Source organism: Lutjanus erythropterus, chromosome 2 (assembly GCF_056507025.1).
Source record: "Lutjanus erythropterus isolate fLutEry1 chromosome 2, fLutEry1.hap2, whole genome shotgun sequence".
Lineage (NCBI taxonomy): Eukaryota > Metazoa > Chordata > Actinopteri > Lutjaniformes > Lutjanidae > Lutjanus > Lutjanus erythropterus.
This window is the reverse complement of record NC_139318.1, coordinates 13,269,619-13,292,924: the sequence shown is the minus strand read 5'-3', so window position 1 is coordinate 13,292,924 and position 23,306 is coordinate 13,269,619. Positions and strand designations below refer to the sequence as shown.

At 39.8% G+C, this 23,306-nt stretch overlaps 1 protein-coding gene across 1 annotated transcript; it reads left to right on the top strand.

Moving 5' to 3' along the window:
* The first annotated feature begins 564 nt into the window (after nucleotides 1–564).
* mapkapk3 (MAPK activated protein kinase 3) lies at nucleotides 565–22,910 on the top strand. Its single transcript, XM_084728845.1, has 10 exons — nucleotides 565–1,357; nucleotides 9,195–9,334; nucleotides 12,951–13,015; nucleotides 13,290–13,369; nucleotides 13,480–13,606; nucleotides 14,360–14,435; nucleotides 14,589–14,713; nucleotides 17,047–17,132; nucleotides 17,237–17,317; nucleotides 21,761–22,910. The coding sequence occupies exons 1-10, from the start codon at nucleotides 1,049–1,051 to the stop codon at nucleotides 21,914–21,916; spliced, it is 1,245 nt and encodes a 414-aa protein (XP_084584971.1). The 5' UTR covers nucleotides 565–1,048; the 3' UTR covers nucleotides 21,917–22,910.
* The last annotated feature ends 396 nt before the right edge of the window (nucleotides 22,911–23,306 follow it).

Below are 23,306 nucleotides of genomic sequence, written 5' to 3'. Positions count from 1 at the left end.
CAAATATTAGGCTTTTCTAAACATGTATGAGTTATGCAGTGATGTAATTATCAGAAAAGTGTAATGAAACCACACCTTTCTGGCTGTGTTCATCAACACTGAACAATAAGGCTGTACAAACACAGAAAATCAAAGTATTTCACTTTTTCCAACTCATTTTCTGTTGTTACTTTTACAGGAGACTAAAAATATATAGGAATAATAATAATATTTATTCAGGTTATTCAGTAGCACTTGTTGGTTTACTTATCTTCCTGTGTAGATGTAATCGATTTGTTTGAGCTCCAGTACCTAGCTACAGTCCTGGCAATTATTTGGCAACACAATAATAAACAGGTAAAGTGTAACATACATCATAACAGCTTAAATCCATTCATTTTCATAATAAATGTATTACTATTAATGTTATCGAAAAGTCAGCTCGTCTCTTGTACTCTGAGCATACAGCCATGTCCTCTTCTCCAACGTGCTCACGCAACACTGAGCTGATTATACGTGCTGCTCCTTTAAGGCGTCCGCATAGGGCCAGTTGAGAAATCTGACTTTACTGTTAGAGGGTGGTGCTTGTACAAACAGTGACAGTGACTGGCCATGTGAGCACAGCCACAGGACTCCGGATCATCGGGAAACTGAGATCACCACCAGGACCAGCTGAATATCCTCTACACTGCTGTGAATTCAAGTTTTTAATTTTTGTGACATTCAGATCTTCTAAAATATTTGGATTTCTCTGAAGAGATTCACACGATTGACAGAATAGTTGTTGAAACAAGTAGGCAGGTATTTAATTCGGTGAGAGGAAAAAGTAGTTATTGTGTAATTTTAACCAAAGTAATTCGTTTTCTAAGCTGTACTGTAGCTACATACAGTGGGATTACTGTGTGGATCCGTCCAGGACCTGCGGTGACCCGGACGACCAGACGCTCCAGCGGTGCTCTCGGATTCCACTCAGCTCAGTTACCGGAGGGCAGCAGGAGTCATCGCATTACTTTGGTGAATTACTCACTCTTTCTTCTGCTCCCGCTGGTGGCAACAAGCCGGTGTGAACATGCTACAAAATGGAAACGAAAAGGAAAAACCGCTTCAAGCGCCGAAGGCTGAGCCGGAGCCAGACTCCCCGGCTGACGAGCCCAAACAGCAGCAGCAGCAGCCCGCTGCTCCCTCCGCCGCTGCTGACGGAGAGGTCGGGGACAGCAAATCCACACAGTTCCCCCTGCCCGTTTATCCCAAACTGGAGATAAAGCGCAACGCAGTGACGGACGATTATAAGATCTCCAGTCAGGTTCTGGGCTTAGGGATCAATGGGAAAGTCCTCCAGTGTTTCAACAAGAAGACAGGAGAGAAGTGCGCACTGAAGGTAAAGAAGTCACCTGACACTATGAGTATGTCATAACAGAGTAGTAGACACAGCTCAGTTTGCACAACTCATAATTAAACCTTAGTCAATACTTTTAAACCCTAAAATATATACACTTACTGCATCATTGAAGACTTAGGTCCAGTTATGATCACTTGAGAAATATTAAATGCTCTGTTACACCTAGGTATTGATGTATTAACAAACATGAGTTTAATGTAAGACATTTTGACATTTTGTGTCTGGATATAGTTTCATTTAATGTCCAGTGTCCAAACCTGTCGACCAGATTAACACTTCATTGTTTGTACAGTATAAATGTAAACCTACTTGTAGATTCACCAGCAAACTAATTTTAAGAAGTTACATATGAGCATGAATATATTAATAAGGGTGCTATCTGAACATGTAATTGGGTTTTGTTACATCTACATTACATTACATTTGACTACCAGTTTTAGTTACTTTTCAGATTTTCTGATGAAGAAACACTTAATCCTTCAGTTTATGGGTATAGAAAATTCTCCCTCTTCTTAAAGGTAGAATATGCAGGATATGTCGATTGCTATTTGTAAACACAACATTCAAATTTGGCCCCTCCTCCCTGGCTCAGGAGTGAGCAAGACAGAGACAGCAGCAGCGCTCAAAGAAGCTAGAGAGTGAAAAAAGTGAGGGAGCAGTATTAGTGAGAACGAAATAAAACCTTTTCTGAGTCTTTCACAGCCGTTACTGCATTTGAGTGTAGCTAAGCCCCGACCTTGATCAAACAGACACACAGACCTGCAGCTCATTATTCATCCATGGCATAAACAGCGAGCAGAGGACAGAAATGGAGACAGAGACGTAACCTACAAAAAATGTATGAACATTCTCATTGTCCCAACCCTACAACCTGTGTGCTATTATAGGCTGGGGCCTACACACTACTGCCCAAAGGTTGACATCCAGAAACAATCCCGAACACATCAAAATAAGAAAATACAGGCAGAGGGAAGGGTCTCTGCAGATACAGACAGCAGAAGAATTAATTTTGAATAAGCCTATACATTGTTTTTTAGAAAACCTTGCATATCGTACATTTAAGCAAAATAAACTATTCAAACATCCTCTTGGATTAGCTGGAAAATGCACTGTCACAAAGCTGAAAACAGGGATAGTTTTTGAGTTCATAAAAAGTCGACTTTTTAGGGATACATGGTTCTCACAGGACAGCAACACTACAAACATAAGGTGATTTTATAGCATATGATGCATTGCTGTAGATTAAATTACCCAACAGTATATGAAGCAGTTAAAGCTACTGCATGGAACTTTCATATTTTGTTGATTTTGGAAGTCCCTGTAGACAAATGTGATAATGTTTCCACCATAATAACCACAAACGTTCTACCCACTGTAAGTTTGCCTGGGAAAATGCACAGCCTCATTATATGGGTTCTAGGAGAATCCGACTAAGTGGCAGGCAATAAGAACAAATATACAGAACAGCCAGTCTTCTTACAGATGGTCTTTAGATCCTTAAGAGGAATCAGTTTCATAACCTGTTAAAACTCCAAAATTTTGCTGATAATGCTGAGATACTTATACTTGTTTAAATTTTTGAATGCAGGACTTTTACAAGGGACAAAAGAAGCAGTGTAAGGGAAAATGCAGAAAAATAAAATAAAATAAGATGAGATAAAACAGGAATACTGTGTTTAAGTGTAAGTGTTTAAGATTTAAGAGTTTTGAAAGGGGTTCACTTGTGAGCCTGTAGACAAGATTCAAAAACCCTGACCTGTATTGACTTCAGCTTCTTGTCACAGACGTACAACACTGTAACTTGTAACAGACAGACTATTACAGGCATCCATACATGTCTTATCTACGTTTTTGCATGTACAGTATGTGTACCTCGTGCTGCTGACATTGGGTTTGACATGTACTGTACGTGTTGCCCACTGAGCTCACATGCTCATGTGGACAGGCTGAATGTGATCATGGAGCGGCTGTGTTTCGTAGAATCTCAGCCTCTCTGGATCAGATGTAAGTTAAGGGGTGTGTGGTCACCTGGTCATATTCTGTGACATGTTACGCTGCTTCATAGAGGCACATGGACTTTGACAGTGACACCTTATTCCAGGCAGCAGTGGAAACTTGGGCACGCCTTCATACGCGCCTAGATGCACACAAGCACGGGTTGTCAGGCTGTCACCTGTCACCACTGGGTCGCAGACTCAGAAAGATTTACTGGCTTACAGTAATCCATCTGGATCTGAGCTGCCAAACCAGGCAGCAACAGTGTCACAAGCAGAACTGCAGACCCGAGCACAGGGATGGAAAGAGAGACAGGGGATGAGAAAGGGAGATAAACTGCTGCAGAAAATAGGAAGTCACAAACAAAACAATGTAAGGCCAAGAGGGATGGAAAGCTTGATAGCATCATGTCAGACTGGAAGACAGAAGAACACAATCACAGCTTAGAAATGAAAAAGAAGGAAAGAAAGACAGCAGAGAGAATGAAAGTCTTCAGGCAACTTGCTGAATTGAGATATTTTTTCATGCCAGAGCTGCTTAAAAAAGTAGAATTTGTAAGAGATGTTTACATGATACCACAGCACAAGACTGTTTTGTATGAGAAACTTGGCTATGAGGAAACTGGTGTGTTGAAATGGGAAAATATTTTCTGTGTAGTCATGTGACTGCTGACAGCATCCATTACAGCATCACCTGTTGCCTAACAGACCTCAGCTTCCAGTGGGAAAGCTAACAGCAGGTCAGGGTGACCCTCGGCTTAGAGAACACACCACAAACCTCAGCATCTGAAACTCCCTGTGCTCTCTGAAGACTCTTAAAAAGTTTCAGAGAAAACCAACAAAACACTCAAGAAATCACAATATGCCTTCTCTACTGTAGCTCATACTGGTGTCTGGGTTGGTTTGCTTGCAAATTATTCTGGACTAAGTTAACATTTTTGGTGACACATTGTTTGAGGGATGCACATAAGACTTTCATTATATTGTCATAACCACATTATGACACCTGTCATGAACATGAAGGTGCCTTTATGAGTGTTTTGACTGAAGTCAGTGGCATTCAGGAAATTATGTCATATTTAATGGACAGTTGTCAGTGTTTGACATTTGACATTGACATTAATCAAGACAAAAATATTCATACTTTATTATACCAACTTGACTTTGGCCAAGACAAGATAACCTGTCAGTGTGTTTGTTATGACAGCCTGACACGATTAAACTCCAACAAACTGTTTGTGTTTACTATGCTCTCATATGTGATTGGTTTTGACACTGGCCATCATAAGGCCATTATAAGTGTGACATGAATATTTTCCTTGTTTTCAAGTAAAGTGGTACCATTTGGGCTTGTCATAATGATGTCATGAAATGTTATAAGGCCAGTTTGACAACAGATTGTCATTTCAAAGATATTATTAACTTAATTAGTTGTTTTTCCAAAGACATCTCGGTGACACTTTAGTTGAAGCAATGTGCAATAGACTGTCATTACACTGTTATTATCATGTGATGAACATGATGGAGTTTTTATGATATTTCTTCATGATTTTTATGACTGTTAGGTGCCATTCAGTCAATTATGTATTTTTTAATGAAAAATAACATTGTTTGAGGTGCCTTTGTTAAGACAACTTGACATTAATCAAGCCAATAATTTCTTAGTTACGACATCTTGACATGAATCAGACACTGGTTAACCTACTTTAGTAAACTAGCTAACTGTTATCTGTCCATCAGGTGACTCTATAGGCTAAATAAAGGCCTCTTGGTACAGTACACTTGTCACATTGGCTTTAGAACATTTAATGGCACCTTTCCAGTCTATGTGGTACCATTTTAGTCAAGGCCAAGGGAATTATTCATGACATACTTATAGTGGTCTCATGATGGTCAGTGTTAAGACATGGTTATAAGATTGTCATGACAGTCCTTTGTACAGCCTGTCAAATAAAGTCACCCTTTTTTAGAGTTTTTATTGCGATTTAAGATCATTTAAAGCCCTTTTTAATCTCAAGGCAAATAGAAGGCAAAAGAAAGTAATGGAGAGTGTTTAATGTGGAAGAGGGTGAGGAGAGTGACCAGCTCACTGGCTTTTTAATTAAGTGTTGCTCTGAGCGCTAAACGTAATGGATGGGTATAGGTTTAATCCACTTTGCAGCTAGAGCTGGAGGGGAGCCATCCTTTTAATGTAATGCAGTTACAGTCATCAGGATTCTTTTAATTTGGATTTGTGTGACTCCTGGGAGGAGAGGGACCTGGGAGATCCCTGCAGTGCATAGCAGTTGTCCTGAGCCCTGCCATTAACTGTTAATACCATTAGAAGCATGTATTTGGCCAGTGATTTTTCCATTTTAGCGTCTTAAGTGCCTTCCAGCTTAGCACATGGAAACCTGCAGGTCTGTGTAAAGGCTTCCATTCATAGTCCGAATCTTTATGTTCACCTCTGTGGTCAGTTCCTTTTTCATGCTGGTGGCACATCTGGGTTTCCTCTCGGACCCACAGAGACCAAACTGTCATCAAAAATCCTCGGTGGTTTGGTCCAACGCTGCTGAAAACTGCGCTCAGATCTTATGCAGGCTCGCTCCAGGCAGCCGGTGCTCTTAAACAAGTTAATCAGTCTCAGAGCTTTGGGCTTATAAGTCTCCACTGACTCTCAGGCTTCAGAGGCTCGTTGTGCAATTCAAGCTCATTATCTGCTCTGACTGTAACACGGAGAAACACACTGCAGTCCAACATATCATCCTGAATGAGTGTAACAGGCATGATTGAGCATTGTTGCAATATTAGCATGGAGGAACTTGTTTTTATTGGCTAGTGGGGACATTCACTGGGGATTTTACTTAAAAGGTTTTGTGTAAAGTTCACTGTAGTTTACGTCTGATACCAAGGAAAAACATACAACAATAAGCCTGTGGTATTCTTCTTACTGTAGTTGAAAGGTTGTAATGTATAGACCTTTTTCACAGCAGCTGTATTAATATGAAATTGTAAACACAAGCGTTACCAATGATACTAATTAAGGCAGCAGAACCTTTCCAGTGAGCCAACTTTCACAATAGCAGCACGCTGAGTCTGTCAGCCCTGAATGGAACCTTAATTAGTATTATTCATAACACCTGTGCCCTACTATTTCATGTCAAAATGGCTGCTGTGAGAAAGTATATATAAAAGTAAAAAAAAGTATTATAATATTCCAAAATCTACACAGGAATTATTAGCAATTAGCTGTGCTGTGTGGTACATCAGTCTTTTGGTCCAGACTGAAATATCTCAACAATGTCCATGAAATTTTTGGAGCCCAGAGGAGAAATCCTTTTTTTCAGTCTAAATCTTCATTAGGTACAACTTTTCATTGTCCAGTACAAAAAGAAATGACATTCCCATCAGTCTCAGCTGTTCTATTTTTTTAGTCTAATAATAAATACAAACAAAATGTCAAGAAAATAAATATTCTTACACCTATTTTCCTTAAACGGAAAAATATACAACCATAATAAGACCAACTACAACTTGCTTAATTGCCTTGTTAACTCACTGTGACACACACGTTATTCAGACTCGATAGAAAGGAAATAAAACACACAAAAACCATCTTGGTTTTGCCCAACCTCCCCCTCACTTCTCTTCCACTTAATGCCTCTCCTGTCCCTGCCTGCCATGTCTTCATCATCTCTGAGTTTCAGAGTCCTGGTCAGAGCTGCTGTAAATCACCTCAGTGCAGTATTACTGGGCATGAAACCGGTCAGTTCAGTTGTCTGCCTGACTGCCTGGCTTCAGTTTTGGTGCCCATTCTAGCACTGCTCCACGCCAGCATGCCCTGCTGGGTCGCCCCAGGCCTGTAAATCGTCCTCTCCTTGTGGCCCGAGGCTCCTGTGCTAGCTGTATAAACACCAACACTCCTCCAGTGCTACAAGCTTCTAGTCTGGGCAGCTGTTAACAGTTAGCAGCAGTTAGCAGTTACTCTGGCAATGTGCTGCTGCATATTTGTTTGTGGTATGAATGCAACAGGTTGCCACTTACATATTACACACTTAAACTGCCAGGACTTTTTTTGTTATCTAAATGTAAGCTAAATGTAGTAGGAACAGTATAACATTGTTATTACTGCACAAAGCAGGTATAGGCAAGTATACTGTACTTGTACATATTAACAGCTTTTGATTTGATTTGAACTTCCTAGTTCACTTTGATGTAGACTTTATGAGTATTGCTTTATTGGTTAAAGTTGTAAAGATAAACCACCTTTTTATTGTGGCTGTCCAGCTTGCTGACAGCCACTAATATCTGATAGTGTGGACATGGAGTGTAAACATGTCGGAGCAATATCCACTCGTGTGTGTGTGTGTGTGTGTGTGTGTGTGTGTGTGTGTGTGTGTGTGTGTGTGTGTGTGTGTGTGTGTGTTGTTAAACTTGTGGCCACATGGGGTGCAGAGGTTTGTGTCTCAGTGTGTGTTGCAGTCTATGGACAGCGGCTGGTTTAGAGGACTGCGAGGATGTGGTTGATTGGCTCAGAGCAGGATCAGAGACAAGCCTCCATGATGTCGACTCACATAAGAAAAGAGTCCATGAAAAGATTAACTGTGTCCGTCTCATTCTCTCAGCTCTGTTAGTGTTTCATATGTTTATTTAATCCACACAGTCCTCTTTTATTGTTGCCATTTCTGGTTCATTGCAGGAAATTAAAGGCAACCTGCTCACATGTCGTCTGCTTTGATTAAAGTCATAAAGCTATTAATGACACAGCAGAAAGAAACCTGCCCACTGCTTTGCTCTTCAAAGTAGGACACTTAGAGTGGTAGATCAGTCACCGGAAACCTCAACTTCTTCTTTCAACGGCCTACTGCTCGAAACCAGCGGCCTTCACTTCCTCTTTGACATCAGTAAGCTGAAACGCGACGTAGGGTGCAGCTCTGACATTTGGAGTTTCCAAGAAATGTGAAATTATTTCATTGTCACCCATGGAAGTGAAAATCGTGTTTCATAAATATTCCTTTCACAGTCTGAGTAAGTTCACCTGTTTGAGAACATGTTTAGCGTGTGTGTGGCTGTCATACGTCAGTGAGTCAGCCTCTGTGTGTGTTATGTACTCCAGACTAGATCTGTGACCAGACCGGCCTTGTGAACAGCAGGTCACTCCATCACTGTCATATCCAAAAATACACCCTGACTGAAGATGTGTGCTATGTAAGGATCTAACACCTGCTGTGTGTGTGTGTGTGTGTGTGTGTGTGTGTGTGTGTGTATGTGTGTGTGTGTGTGTGTGTGTGTGTGTGTGTGTGTGTGTGTGTGCTTATATCAAACATAACAGTCAACACATCCTGTGTGACCAGGCTGTCCAAAGGACTAAAACAAAAAATGTAATAATTATTTAACCATGTGATATTAAAATTACTGCTGCAAATAACCATAATTTCATCAACCTTTTCTTTGGTTAATTAGAGTTCTAGTGTGTAAGATTTAGGGAGATTTATTGGCAGGTCATGGCAGAAATTTCATATAGTATCCATAAGTATGTTTTCATTAGTATAAAGTCATTTTGTTACATTAGACTGAGCCGTTTGTATCTACAGAGAGCACATGTCCTCTTTCATGGAGGCCGCCATGTTTCTACAGTCACCCAAAATAGACAAATGCAGGGTTTAGGCGAAATTACACATTAAATAACTAATTTTGTTAGCTATTATATTATTAGAGTTTGCTCTGAAACAGACATTATATGTAAATAGTAGATATTAATGTATTGAGGTAATGTATGAGTTCTTAAGTCCTGTCGTGCACTGAAAATCTTTTGTATTCATCATTGTCTCTGTGTCACCCAGATTCTCTACGACAGCCCCAAAGCGAGACGAGAGGTGGAGCTACACTGGCGAGTATCAGGAGGGCCATATATTGTTCGCATCCTCAGTCTGTATGAGAACATGCATCATGGGAAGAAGTGCCTGCTTATCATCATGGAGTGGTAGGATTCACATTTCACCACTGTGCTCTTCAGTTAACACACCTATCAGAACACTTACCTTAATAACCTCGTAGTATTTCCTCGTCTTAATATTTGGTGATGTTTGGTGTCAGATAAACCGAAGGACTCAGTTTATACAGGATTCTCCTATAAATAATAATAAAAGTCACTTACAAAAATGAATTGTGTACTTTAATAGATATTATCAGGATTAAAACTGGCAGCAGAGCTTACAATGATTCTAAATTCCCATAAGTTGTAGCTTGGCACAGGAGCATAGATTTGAAAAAGGATGATGTGTATTTATCTAATGAGTAGTTGACCAGAAAACAGGACAACAGAACAATTTCTACAGGTTTCCACGGGAATTTTTACATGTGCTTTGTGATAAATAAAGAACGCAAACTCTCCACAAATCAAAACAGAATCATAATATATAGTTCAATAGGACTACCAAATAAGTAAATCCAGATTTGGAATAAAGCAGAGCTCTGTTGCACAATTTAAAACAAATCTAATAACTCCAAGTTTAGTGATGTAAACAGAAATTAAATAGAGTTTAATTAGTATGGAGATAATTGCTTACCCAAATTGACGTGGATAAATAATACAAAGATCATAGATGAATTAGAGTGCTGTCAGGACTTTGTAATCTTACAATTCAGCAGACAGATGAGTTGTGTGGGACAAACAGTTCCCCCTTCACCCCCAGGAACCTTTCAGTGTCATGAAATCTCAGGGCCACTATGAGAAGTTGGAACATTGGTGGTACACCTGCATTTCTTTCACTGCCATGTTTGACACTTGGTCCAGTCTTCCTCTTCAGCTCCATAACATTTCCAATGCTGAACAGCTACTTTCAGAGAAATTCAGCAGCATCATCAAACTCAGTTGGGTTCTTTCTTCAAGGCAACTTGATTATTTTGCTCAGTCCAGCTCAAACAGGCAGCCAAAGTTAAACCTCTTCAAGTTAATACTAAATCACAGTTTAAATTGGAGTTTAATGTTCTGATGAAACAGAATTAAATTTAATGTCTGTTTTGAGTAAAAATTGAACTGACTTTTTAATTGAATCTTTCTTAATTTTATTGATGAAAAGCCAGGTGTTAAAGCTCAAACTGTTGCTTCAGTACAGCAAGTTTTTGTGGAGCAGAAAGAGAGATTAACTAACAACATTTCATAAAACAAATAAATGTCATGTTACAGTACTCAGCTGAAGCCTGAGAATGGTGAAGGAAATTAATTTTTAAGTATATTTAATATGTTATATGTGTATATATGTTCACTCAAAACAGAGCCTGTGTGTGTGCGTGTACGGCATCAGAGCATAAGCTTTGTACCACTGAGGGCAGAATTATCACATGTCAAAGGTCAGTCATAAGATGTGAGGATGTCGGCACTAATGGTGTGATAGACAGACAGATTTCCATTTTGGCTTCAAATGTTATAACAAACTGTTATAACCCAAGTGACTCCAGTGACAGTAATAAAACATTGTTTGCGTGTGTGTTCTTTAGTTAAGCTTTGTACTTTTTTATTGGCCTCTCTTTCACCTGTGAGTGGAAAAAAAAACATAATTATCCAGGGAAAAAGCAGAAACCACAGAGCGTGACAGCAGAGACATGACAGCGTCCTCAGTTTATGGGAATTTTTAAACGGTGACTAACTGGTTCTCATTATTACATCTATTGACACAGCAATTGTTTGTGTGGTACTGTATGTTGTTGACCTTGTGTGTGTGTGTGTGTGTGTGTGTGCTGTCAGTAACCTCAGTTCTGTGAGCTGCTTCCTGTGTGAGCTGTGAGGGATTGGAGAGGACGGCAGCACAGCCCACTGCAGTCAAGTCAGCCAGCCAGTCAGCCAGTCAGCCAGTCAGTCAGTCAGTCAACCAGCCAGTCAGCCAGTCAGTCAGTCAGTCAGTCAGTCAGTCAGTCAGTCAGCCAGTCAGTCAGTCAGTCAGTCAGTCAGTCAGTCAGTCAGTCAGTCAGCCAGTCACATCTCTGTCAGCTATCTGTTCATCTGTGCACTCATGAACCACAGAAATCATGAGCTTACTTCATACAAGTTAATGCACAGCCACGTCACAAATGAGCACAAACACATTTTTCTTAGGAAGAGAAGGGCGAGTTTCAGGCGTCAGCTGAAGCTGTTTGATGTACGTGTGTAGAAGTGGAGAGTGGGAGGCTGATAATGATCCTGAAACATTTCTGCTGGTGAGAGCGTCTGAACTTTGAAACAATTAGGTCAAAGGTCCCAGGTGCCAAATGTCAGTGTCTGTGTTTGTCAAAATTAGGAAATGCAGGCTCATTTCATATAAACACTGTCAGTTCTTTTCAACAAGGTTATTTTGGTACTTTTCCTTTGTTCCGCCTTTGATCCAGTTTCCCTCTTACACTAGGTATTTTTAGAATTTCAATTTCACTTACCATTTCTCTTTTTGAAGAAGCTGAAAGCTCTCAGGTGAACAATGTCAGTGTTTTTAGTTGTAAACAACCAAACAGATTGTGAGTGAAATCCAGCCCAGCGTCTGTGCAGATAAATGTATAAAACAGCAGGGCTGAACAAACAACTGAAAAGTAATTGAAATTGCAGTATGGCTAAGTGCAATATACAAATCACAGGAGCTGCAATTTTTGATAAAAGTAAAGTGTGTCACAACATACCATTATAAATGAAGCACTGTGGTGCTACAGAAATGCCCCGGCCTCTGGTACAAATCCTTTTCTCCAGGTGAAAACATGCTTGTTTAGTACAGACCCCAGCAGAAATCACCAAGAATTTGTGTTAAATCATCATGATTTTTATATTTTTTTAAAGTGAAAATGCAAAAAATGATCATTTCTACTTTGACTTGTATCACAATCACAATATCTGACAAAATAATATGAAAGCAATATGATTTTTTAACATGTCGTTCAGCCTTAGAAAACAGTAAATCTGTCAGACTTTTTGTATGATTTATTGTCGTTAGTTTCCATTTTGTATGCATAATATCACGTCATGTCTCCGGTTATATCAGCTAATAGTTTTCTCTTTCATTGGAATCTACTTTGCACATGTGGACTGTAACTGTGATTCTAAAAAAACACATGTATTTATTAGTTCCAGCCCTGATTCATTGCTTATATTTCCCAGTGTCCTCATTCCACATAAAACAAGTAGAATTTATATATATATGCATTTATTTTGGCAAAATATTGAGGGCAGATGCTTTGGCCATATTTATTTTCTTTATGTGTAAATATAGTAATATTGTACAGTTCATTACAAACCTCTACACACAGACACACACACATGTGCAGACAAAGACTAATAACAATTACGTCCCGACTGATACTCGATTTTTTGGGGCCAATGCGGATGCTGATATTATGGAGTAAAAAAAAAACAATTCAACATCAATACATCAGAATTTGATTCTTTATATGTACAACACTGGAACAGTAAACTTTCACTGCTGTTTTTGATAATTATAAATAATTGTAATTAAAAATACACTAAAATAGATTACTTTAATGAAGTAAAAGCATTAAATTTTGTGTGTGTGTGTGTGTGTGTGTGTGTGTGTGTGTGTGTGTGTGTGTGTGTGTGTGTGTGTGTGTGTGTGTATGACCAGCATGGAGGGAGGAGAGCTGTTCAGCAGAATCCAGGCCAGAGGAGACCAGGCCTTCACTGAGAAAGGTGAGGACTGATGGATGGATGGACTAAAGACATTCAGGATGTGAGAAAGAAAGAATTAACCATTATTAAGAGTGATATATATGTTGGATATAAGTTGTTTATTGTGTGTAGCATAAAGGAAAGACAACTCAAATTTTGTACAAACTTGTGTTGTATAATGAATCATTGTTTGTTCCTCTATTTTACATGATCTCTGTTTTATTTGCATCTTTTGTTGTGTGACACTGGAATTGCTTCTGGTTTGAGAGAGTGTGTTTTCCTCTTTTTCTCCCAGAGGCTTCTGAGGTCATGAGGGACATCGGCACGGCCATCGAATATCTCCACAACATAAACATCGCACACAGGGACATCAAGGTGCAGAGAGATGAAGACCTCCACCCAAATGATGAAGAATATGATCAGTTCTGGGTCATTAAAGAAACTTTTATCATATTATTTTTCTTGTTCTTCTGCCTCCTAACCAGCCAGAGAATCTGCTGTACACCACTAAAGAAAGAAACGCGGTCCTCAAATTAACAGACTTTGGCTTTGCTAAGGAGACCACACTACACAACCCCCTGCAGACCCCCTGTTATACACCATACTATGTGGGTAAGTTGCTTTATGCTATTTTCCAGACAGATGAACTATTAACAGAATTTTTAAATAGGAAAAAATCTATATAAATCGTGGCACAGCAGCTCGTTCATATCATTGAGGTGCACAATATTTTCAATAAAAATCTGGCTTTTGCCAGTGACACAGTAAAGAGACAGCACTAATTAGAGTGACAAATGACATCCTCCTGCAAGCTGACAGTGGGAAACACTCTGTCCTGGTCCTGCTGGACTTATCTGACGCTTTCAATACCACTGATCACTCCATCTTAGCTGTTCATCTCAGTAAATATACTGATATACTAGCATCTCAGGCTCTGCTCTCAGTTCTTGTCTTACTCAACAAACAGGAAGTTTCAGGTCATTTTAAATATCTGTTTTATCATCTGCAATTACACCCTGTGGAGTACCACAGGGTTCAGTCCTCGGCCCCTTCCTCTTCTCACTATACATGCTTCCTCGAGGTAACCTGGGCAGTAGATTCACTTGTACCTCCCACCAGTGTTATGCTGATGATTTGCAGCTGAATTTTTCAGTCAAACCAAATGAGACAAGTAAGATTGTTACATAGCGTACTGTTATTTTTTCAGTATGTATATACTGTGCAACAATTTGTCAAATTGTTTTAAAAGGTGCTTTATAAATAAAATGTTACTTACTATCTATATTTACCCAAACTGCTTTTGCTACTGATCTCTGTTTATAATTGTTATCTTTTCCTGTGTGTTTGTGTTTCACCAATGATAAGCTCCTGAGGTTTTGGGCCCAGAGAAGTATGACAAGTCATGTGACATGTGGTCTCTGGGCGTCATCATGTACATCCTGTGAGTACTGGGTGTGTGGTTGGGTGTGGATCAGTGTGAATGTTACCACAGTGTTGTTAGATGATACGGTCTATGGATACCTTCAAAGAAAACATATGTGAATCTTTTTTAAGGTTTTAAAGTTGCTCTGTCTGTCCCACAATGTCTCTGTAGGTTGTGTGGCTTCCCTCCATTTTACTCCAACACGGGCCAGGCCATTTCTCCAGGGATGAAGAGGAGGATCAGGATGGGCCAGTATGAATTTCCCAACCCAGAGTGGGCTGAGGTGTCACAGGAAGGTGAGAAAACCTACACACAGGCCCTGTCCACACCAAGTCTTATACATTTAAAAATAAAGAACACTTGTTTTTCTCTCCTTTTCACAGCACTGAAAATGTAAGAGTGGGCAGATTTACTGTCAGGCAATAACACATCCTGCCATGTGTGGATTAATAAACCTACAGTTAAGGACAAAATTATTAGCCCCCCCTATGAAATTTAAAGTTTTTTTCAAGGTTTTCCCAAGTGCTTTTTTTAACAGAGCAAGGAATTTTCAACGTAGCATTTCTAAACATACTACTTTTCTTTAGAAAGCATAAATTATTTCTATTTGCACACAATAACAGAATTATTTCTTTAAAAAAACAAAAATTACAATATTATTAGCCCCCTTAAGAACTGACCTTTTTATCGAGTCATAGCACAAACCACTGTTGTGCAATGATGTGCTTTAACTTTGTAATGCTCAAAGCTTGAAAAATCAAGTTAAAACTGAGGGTTATCTTCCAATTTACACACAGTACAAAAACTTCAGTAAGGGTTTGAGCTGTCACTTGAGAAAGCATCATGCCAAAAACAAAAAAGAAATCAGTTTAGACTTGAGAAAAAGAATTGTTGATGTCAACAAAGCAAGAGAAGGATACACAAAGTTATCAGAGCGTTTCAAAGTGTCAAGAACTGGAGTGAAAAGTATCATCAAGAAATTCAAAGAGAGCCACACAGTACAGAACAAGACTGGCAGAGGTAGGAAGAGAAAGATTTCAAAGACTCTGGAAAGAAAACTAGTGAGAGGTGTCTCAAAGAAGACAATCACTAGAGCCCTGCACAGGAATGGACTGCGAGGTTGAAGACCAAGAAAAACTCCACTTCTGCAGAAGAGACACCTTCAAGCCAGACTGAAGTATGCTAAGGACAACCTGGAGACAGATTATACATACTGGAAGTGTGTCCTTTGTTCAGATGAGATGAAACTAGAGCTCTTTGGTCATAGAGATGTTGCTTATGTTTGGAGAAAGAAGGGAGAGATGTATAACCCAAAGAACACAGTCCACACAGTGAAACATGGTGGTGGGAGTATTATGCTGTGGAGATGCTTCAGTGTGTCTGGAACTGGGAATCTCATCAAGGTGGAAGGAATCATGAAGAAAGAAGGATATGTGAAGATTTTAAAAGAAAACCTCAAGCAGTCAGCAGCAAAACTGGGTCTGGGTCATCACTTTGTCTCCCAACACGACAACAAGCCAAAACATACGTCACTCCTGGTGAAGAACTGCCTCCAGAAGACCAAAGTGTTACTGACTGTCCTGCATGAAGCCCTGACTTGAATCCTGTTGAAAATCTGTGGGGTGAACTGAAGACCAAGGTCCATGTCAGAAGACCATCAAATCTGGAGGAGCTTGAGAGATTCACCAAAGAAGAATGGGCTGAGACTTGTTGATAACTACAAGAAATGACTGCAGGCTGTTATAGTATACTGTTATGTTGTCACATTAACAAGAGCTGCACAATAAACTGACATGTTCTTGAAATGAGCTGCAATTTTTAAAGGTAAAATGCATCACAACATAAATTATAATTATAGCACTGTGGATGCCCCAGCCTACAAATTATATCCTCCAGATGTAAGGGAACGTGCTTGTTTGGCACAGATCCCATCAAAAATTACACCTTCATCATTTTTATATATTTTTAGTGAAAATAAAATTCCCATTAAAATTGTGACTCATAACACAAAATCTATCAAAGTAATCACCATATGATTTTTTTGCATATCGTTCAGCCCTAATAATTAGCTGCAACAGCCTGCCTCCGCCGGTTTACTGGATGACCGAGTTAAAAACGTTGTCATGTAGAAAACCTCAGTACGTGATCAGCTGCTGTTGGTTGAAAATGTCACATCGTGGTGGGAACAATGCACTGATTTTTAACAACCTCAGTTTAGAGTTTAGAGGTCTGCATCACCTCTTTAAGCTTCATGTATCCTTACCTGAGTGTAAAGTTTAGGTAGGGTCAGTCTGGTTTATCTCCCACGCACACTGACATGACTTTTTTCTGTGATTTCCTGGAATTAAGATTTAGAACACATTATCATTCCAAATCTCCTCTGTGAGTCATCTTACAGATAAGTCAGAAACAACCGGTGTCCTTCAAAGCAAAGGCAATGATGGTGCCGATTTTCTATTTTTTCACTCAGTCACCCTCTTCTCTCTCATGTAACCCTATTTTCTGTGTACAGTAAGTAGGCCAGTCTGTCCCTGAGACCAGGAAAAGCTTCATCAGACACAAGATTTGCATATGCGCGTGTGTTGCTATTAATAATGTAATTATCTTTGCATTTTCTTTGCCTTTCCAGTGAAAGATTTAATCCATCAGCTACTTAAGACAGACCCTAATGAGAGAATGACCATCACTCAATTCATGAACCACCCCTGGATCAATGTAAGAATCTGTGTGTCAAGCACAGATACACAATCTATATTTCCTCTGCTTCTTCCTGTTTGCTCATATCTTCATCTGTTTATGTGTGTTTATGCACTCTGCAGCAGTCCATGGTCGTTCCCTCCACGCCGCTCCACACCACCCGAGTTCTGACTGAAGACAGAGAGATGTGGGAGGATGTGAAGGTAAGAGGCACAACAACACTGACCCCCTCTGGTCACTCCATTACATTACAACCTGTCAATGTTGGGTTGACCTCAGTGTTTAAGGGTCATTCCAGCAATTAAAAGTCTCATTAACATGAAGCTTTAACATGGATTTTCTAAATGTTTCTTCATCGCCCCAATGGGAAAGATACTGTAAAGCAACAATAAATGTGTGGTATGAGTTAGTCACACCGCAGAAATGTCTTCCTGACCACTCAGCCAAATTTGAATGATTAAAAAATCATCATTTAAAAAAATTATGTCTCAAAATCATGAAAAAATTAGCATTGTTGTATCCTCTGAAACGCTGTGGGCGTCTGCTCCACTGTCTCAGTGTCAAACACCTGAACGACCTGAAAACGTCCTAAAACATGGACACTCTTTCAGCTTTATTGATCATGTCCAGACCCATGTGACCCAACACGTGTGACGGTGACAGGATGATCATTTATTTTCTTCCGTGCCAGATTGGTGGAATACATTTGCCAGATATCTTAATTACATATCTACTCCAGTTATGAAATGATTCCAGGCCAAATACTTTAGTAAAAACACTGATTCTTCAGTTCAAGGACAAGATCGCTATGACATACAGAGATTAAATTGATCTATGTGTCTGGGGTCTTGGTAGCTCACTTGGTAGAGCAGGTTTTTCGCAGGCTCTCCACCATTTCCTAGATATCTTCAGCTGCATTATCAAATAAAGACACAAAATGTCCAAAAATATGTCCAAATGTTCAATAATAATAATCCAATAATGAGTTACAAGCAACTGTTTAGAATTTGACGTCCAGCGCTTTTCTGATTAAACATCTGACAAAACATTACTATTATTAATAATATCATAACACACTGTCTTTTAAAATTTCTCTGAGCTCAAGCTTAGATACCTCTAATGACATGACAATGATTACAGTGATTACCACACTGAAGCCAGCAAAGGAACATTGTCAATTATAACTCGCACCCTATAGTGAGTAAAACTTATTTAAGTGGTCAGTAGTTTTTTTGTGTGTGGCACCATCTTGATAATCCCCTGATGCCCACCAGGGGGAGGCAGACGTCACAATCTAGTCTGTATGAAAGGGTGACAGGGGAGTAAATTTTCTGTTCACTCTGTCCCCTCCCACTTCCATGATAGAGTAAAAAAAAAAAAATTCCCATCTCACCCCAATCCCAGAAGAATGGCTCGCATTCCATTTCCATGTTGTCCATAGTCAGTTTACGTCATTCATTGGTCAGGTGGCTGCAACCAACCAGACAGGAGAGAATAAAAGGGAATAAGAAGGACAACAGATGGACTACAATTATGTTCTGAATAAAGAAAATAAAGGTTTTTCATATTTGAGCTGTTTTATATATATGAAAACCTACCTGCTTTTACCATGATTCCCATCCTGCCTGCTCTCTGTCATAGTGATGTCACTTAGATTTGGTGTTTTTTTCTGTCCTGTTCCATTTCTGTGATGAACAGAAAAAATTTATTCCTATCCCGCAGGAATCCTACAAGAACCACGTGACCCACAGTATTCCCGAAAAATGTCTGCAGCACTTCACTTCTTCTTCAAAAATTTACAAAAAACGTGAAGGGCCAGATCTAGAGCCAGTGTTTCGTTTGTCCATTTTGAGCTACTGTAGAAACACAATGGTTCAGCATGGCAGTCTGTGTGAAAGACGACCCATGCCCTCTGTAGATATAAATGGTTAATTAATGGCAAGAACACACAAGAAGAGGAAGCCCTGTGAAGCACCCCAGAGTTCCCCAAAGCACTACCTGCTTCCATTTGGAATGAAAACACAATGTTAATCTACTGAAAATATACTATACTATATAAATGATATATCATATATGATATAAATTATGAAAAATACATCCCATGCTCTCCAAGCCTTTTCATTTTTTGGCCCTCTCCCTGCTGTTCTTCTGGAGTTTCAATTCCCCAAAATATTTCCACCACATGATGAAATATCAAAGTCTGTCCATCCACTACGTGCTGTTTGTGGTTGTATGTTTTTTTATATCATGTGCTTATTACACATACTTATCAGCTGTGTCTGCAGAGAGAAAGTGAGATGAGCAGCAACAACACAGACGCAGGCAGGAAGGAAGCCCCCCTCGCAGATCTTCCTACAAAGGAGTGGTCTGCTTTATCCAGGAACACATAAAAAGCTTTAGATTCATGAGGTTATTATAAAGTTCAGCTCTCTGTTTAATTAGAAAACAGCAGAGGGGCAGAATTGCGGGTTGACTGGTGCAGTGAAATGTGCTTCTGGTGTGTTCAGCCAGAGTTGTAGTGTTGCAGTGCTTCATGGCACCCCACCTCATATGTGTCCTCAGGGTAAGGTGAAGAATACACAATATTATATTAAATTTCTGCCATATTCTACCGATATATCCCCATAAATCTTTAACATTTAACACACAGTTTTAACACAAAGCCCTGTGTCATTCTTTCCAGCTTGTTTGCTCTCATTCAGTCACTGTGGGGTCACTTCCCCAGAACTGAACAAAATATCTTAGTTGTGCAATTGCATATTTTTTTCACTGGCTGTAAAAATGAGCAAAAATCATGAGTGGAAAACCACATTCCTTCACAAAAGCTGAATGAGTAAGTTTTGAAGTGATAAGGTATGAAAAGAACATTTCTCTAAAATGATACACAAATAATACCCCACTGTTCAGTTCTGCAATGGGCAATGCTATGTTGCGTAAAAATGTCACAGATTGCGCTCCTGAACCAACACTTCTCAAAAAGCACAAAAACGAGATATTGCATGTCAAAAACAAAAACCAGACATGCAATGTCTGTTTTTGTGAAACACATGTTTCTACATAGGTAGTATGGATTGCGACTGACAAGTGAAGAGTTTAATGGTTTTTATTTGCAGGGCTCTCAGCTCTAGTTTGCACACCAGTCTTCTGACAATTTTTATGGTCTGAGGCCTGTATTTGCTCCAGCTCCTCTTGGCTTCAGCCTGTGATGACTTGACCATTCTGGAACTCATAACGTTTTCGTTCTTTGATATGTCGCTTTCTGTTTCCCTGCACTACAAAATATTTACTGAATTACTGTAGAACAGCCCTTAAAAGAGTAGAAAATTACATAATTGTATAAGCTTGTTTGCTTTCTTGCTGAGAGTTCAGAGTGTAAGAAGATTGATATCACTCACACATCTGTATTTTAAAGGTCCACAGTGCCAGAGTTATGGGGATTTATTATACTTCATAGTATACTTCATTAGTGTACAATCATCTGAAAATAAGAATCGTTGTGGTTTTGTTACTTTAGACTCAACCATTTATATCTGCAGAGGGTGCAGGTCCTCTTCCACTGCGGCCACCATGTTTCTACAGTATGGACAAACCAAACACTGGCTCTAGATGTGGCCTTTTGCATTTTTCACAAGTTTCTCAGCCACAGTAAGCTCTCCTATGCGCTTGGAATGGTAGGCTGAGACAAGCAGTATTTAATTTGTGATAATCTACAACCTCACTGTTAGATGCCACTAAATTCCACACACTGGTCCTTTAAATAGAAGACTAAAGTCAGCAGTCGGTTATCTTAGCTAGTTAGCATAAAGACTGGAAACAGCTTGCCTGGTTTTATCCAGAGGTCAGAACTCCACTCCTAAAGGTCACTGATTATAAGCTGAAGTGTAAAAAAGTGAAGTTGCTGTTTTACTGGAGTTATATGTCAGACTATTTCATTGTCAAATGCGTAAACTTCCTTAACTCTCCACTGGTTTCCTGGCAACTGTTCCCTGACAGGAAATAGCCTGGCAAATAACCCCCGTTAAAATGCAAGTTCACCTTTCTATACTTAGTTGTTTGTGTGGCTCAAACCAGCCATTCTCCAACTAAGGAGCGGGGTCACCCTGGAGTGGAGAGGGTGTTGGTGGGGGTCATGGAGCAATAGAGCCACTTGGATGACCAGGGGAGAAATATGGAGCGAAACTAAGTTGCTGAGTTTTATTTGTCTAAAATTCAACTTTGATTCTTTTATGCTATTTTTGATTGATAAAAATAAGGTGGTATGAACTTTTTCTGCCTCTGAAGGGGACATGACAGAAAATGTTTGCAAACCATTAGATTAAACAAACAAGATATTTTATGTCAATTTATGAGCTTTTAGAGGTGCTGGTAGGCTGATTTTGTTACCTTTGGACAGAGCCAAACCAGGTGTTTCCCACAGCTACCATAAGCTAAGCTAAGCTAAGCTAACTGACTACAATAAATGAGGATATTTTCCAAGATGTCAAACTGTTGGCATTTAAAAACTCCTAAAGCACCAGTTTAAATCATCAATCACACTGGTTAAGAATAGAACTGAACAAAGGTGCACTTAAACTCTCTACCTTTTGTACAAATACTGGAGTAGTCTTCACTGAGCTAACTGATCCTCTGCCCTGTCTCTCTCACAGGAAGAGATGACCAGCGCTTTAGCCACCATGCGTGTGGACTACGACCAGGTGAAGATCAAAGATCTCGACACCTCCAGCAACCCGCTGCTCAACAAGAGACGCAAGAAGGCCGCTGCAGGGGCCAAGAGCAGCTCCACGGTCTGCCAAAGTCAGTGAGACACAGAGGACTGCTGGTGGAAACCCGGGCAGAGCTGCCAACGATGAAGAAAAGCAGCTCAGAGGAGGAAGGAGAAGCTGATTTGTGCAGGAGAGACCTGCCTGGGACTCTTGAGAGACTGTTGAGGAAATGTCCTCTGAAATAAAGGGACAACAAAGGAACAACAGCAAGGTCAGAGCTGGACATTGAGAAGACACATGAAGACATGATATCATCTGTTTGTCCTGTCAGCTCTGCTCAATGTGGGCCTCATCTATTTTTAATGATTTTTTTAAATGTAATTTTTAGATCTTGCCTGTTTGTAAGAGTGTGCAGACATGAAGAATTTGTAGTAATCGTGTTTTGTGTATTTGAATGCTTGGTTGCCTATTTGAGGGTCTCCTTTGTAACTATGCACTAGTGTGCAAATCACACACGCAGACAGACAGACCAACTGTGGACAGACTGTGAAACTAGAACACTCACCACTACCTGCGTTGTCTTAATATTGTCTCTTTTTTGCTTTAATTAAAGCAAAGTCTGACACTGACTGTCTTGTCAATAAAATGTAGCCTCCATGATGACTTACACTTCAATCCAAGGGAGTATTTCACTGAAGCTACAATAAACTGGTATACGTAGCAGAATATTTAATCAGTATCACTGCTGTTGATGAACCTTGTGTCCTCTTATTGGAGCCATATGAGGCAGCGCTCAGCTTCCTGTCAGTGTGAGGCCACAGAACTTTATGTAAGCAGCAGTGGGGTAATGGTTAGTTCTGCTACATGGATGAGTTGTGACACTTATCTTGAGAAAGGTCCTGTGTGTGTGTGTGTGTTTATGGGGGTTGAGTAAACTGCTTCCAGCAAATGAGGGCTGTGGTTTCAATTCATATTAAAACATGAATAAGCACATGCAGCCTTTCATAACGGAAGCCTCATTTGTAAGATACATCTACTCCATGTAGAGACTGTATTAGTCCATACGGTTGTAAATAAAACTTTATAAAGTGAAGCTTTAGAGAGTATTTATGTGCAGGATGTTTTTTTGTCTGTGAACCTTGGAGCCATTGTTTTTGTCTTTCAGGCTTTGTGAGGCTGCTATAAATAGCAACACTCGAGTATTTGGGACGCAGCCATCTGACTTAGTGTTCAACTGGAAAAGGTCAACATTATTATGTTTAGATTATTTCGTACCTTTCCCCCACTTCGATCACATGGTCCCCTTCACTATTTAGGGGATAGGTTAGGGGAGGCTAATCATAAGAACTACTTGGCTTCCCTGCTGTAAATATGGGCCGTCAGCCATGATTAGATGTGGCCCAAATACAGCGTGACATCTCAGCTGTCGTTTAGTGCTCCACGTCTTTGAAGAAAGAAAAGGGTTCTCAGAACAAGACAATAAGGATGG

Excerpts from the sequence above, each read along its gene's own strand:
- mapkapk3 (XM_084728845.1), top strand. The coding sequence starts at position 1,049 with ATGCTACAAAATGGAAACGAAAAGGAAAAACCGCTTCAAGCGCCGAAG. Across the intron at positions 1,358-9,194 it reads GAGAGAAGTGCGCACTGAAG|ATTCTCTACGACAGCCCCAA; the intron begins GTAAAGAAGTCA and ends TGTGTCACCCAG. Across the intron at positions 17,133-17,236 it reads TGAACCACCCCTGGATCAAT|CAGTCCATGGTCGTTCCCTC; the intron begins GTAAGAATCTGT and ends TGCACTCTGCAG.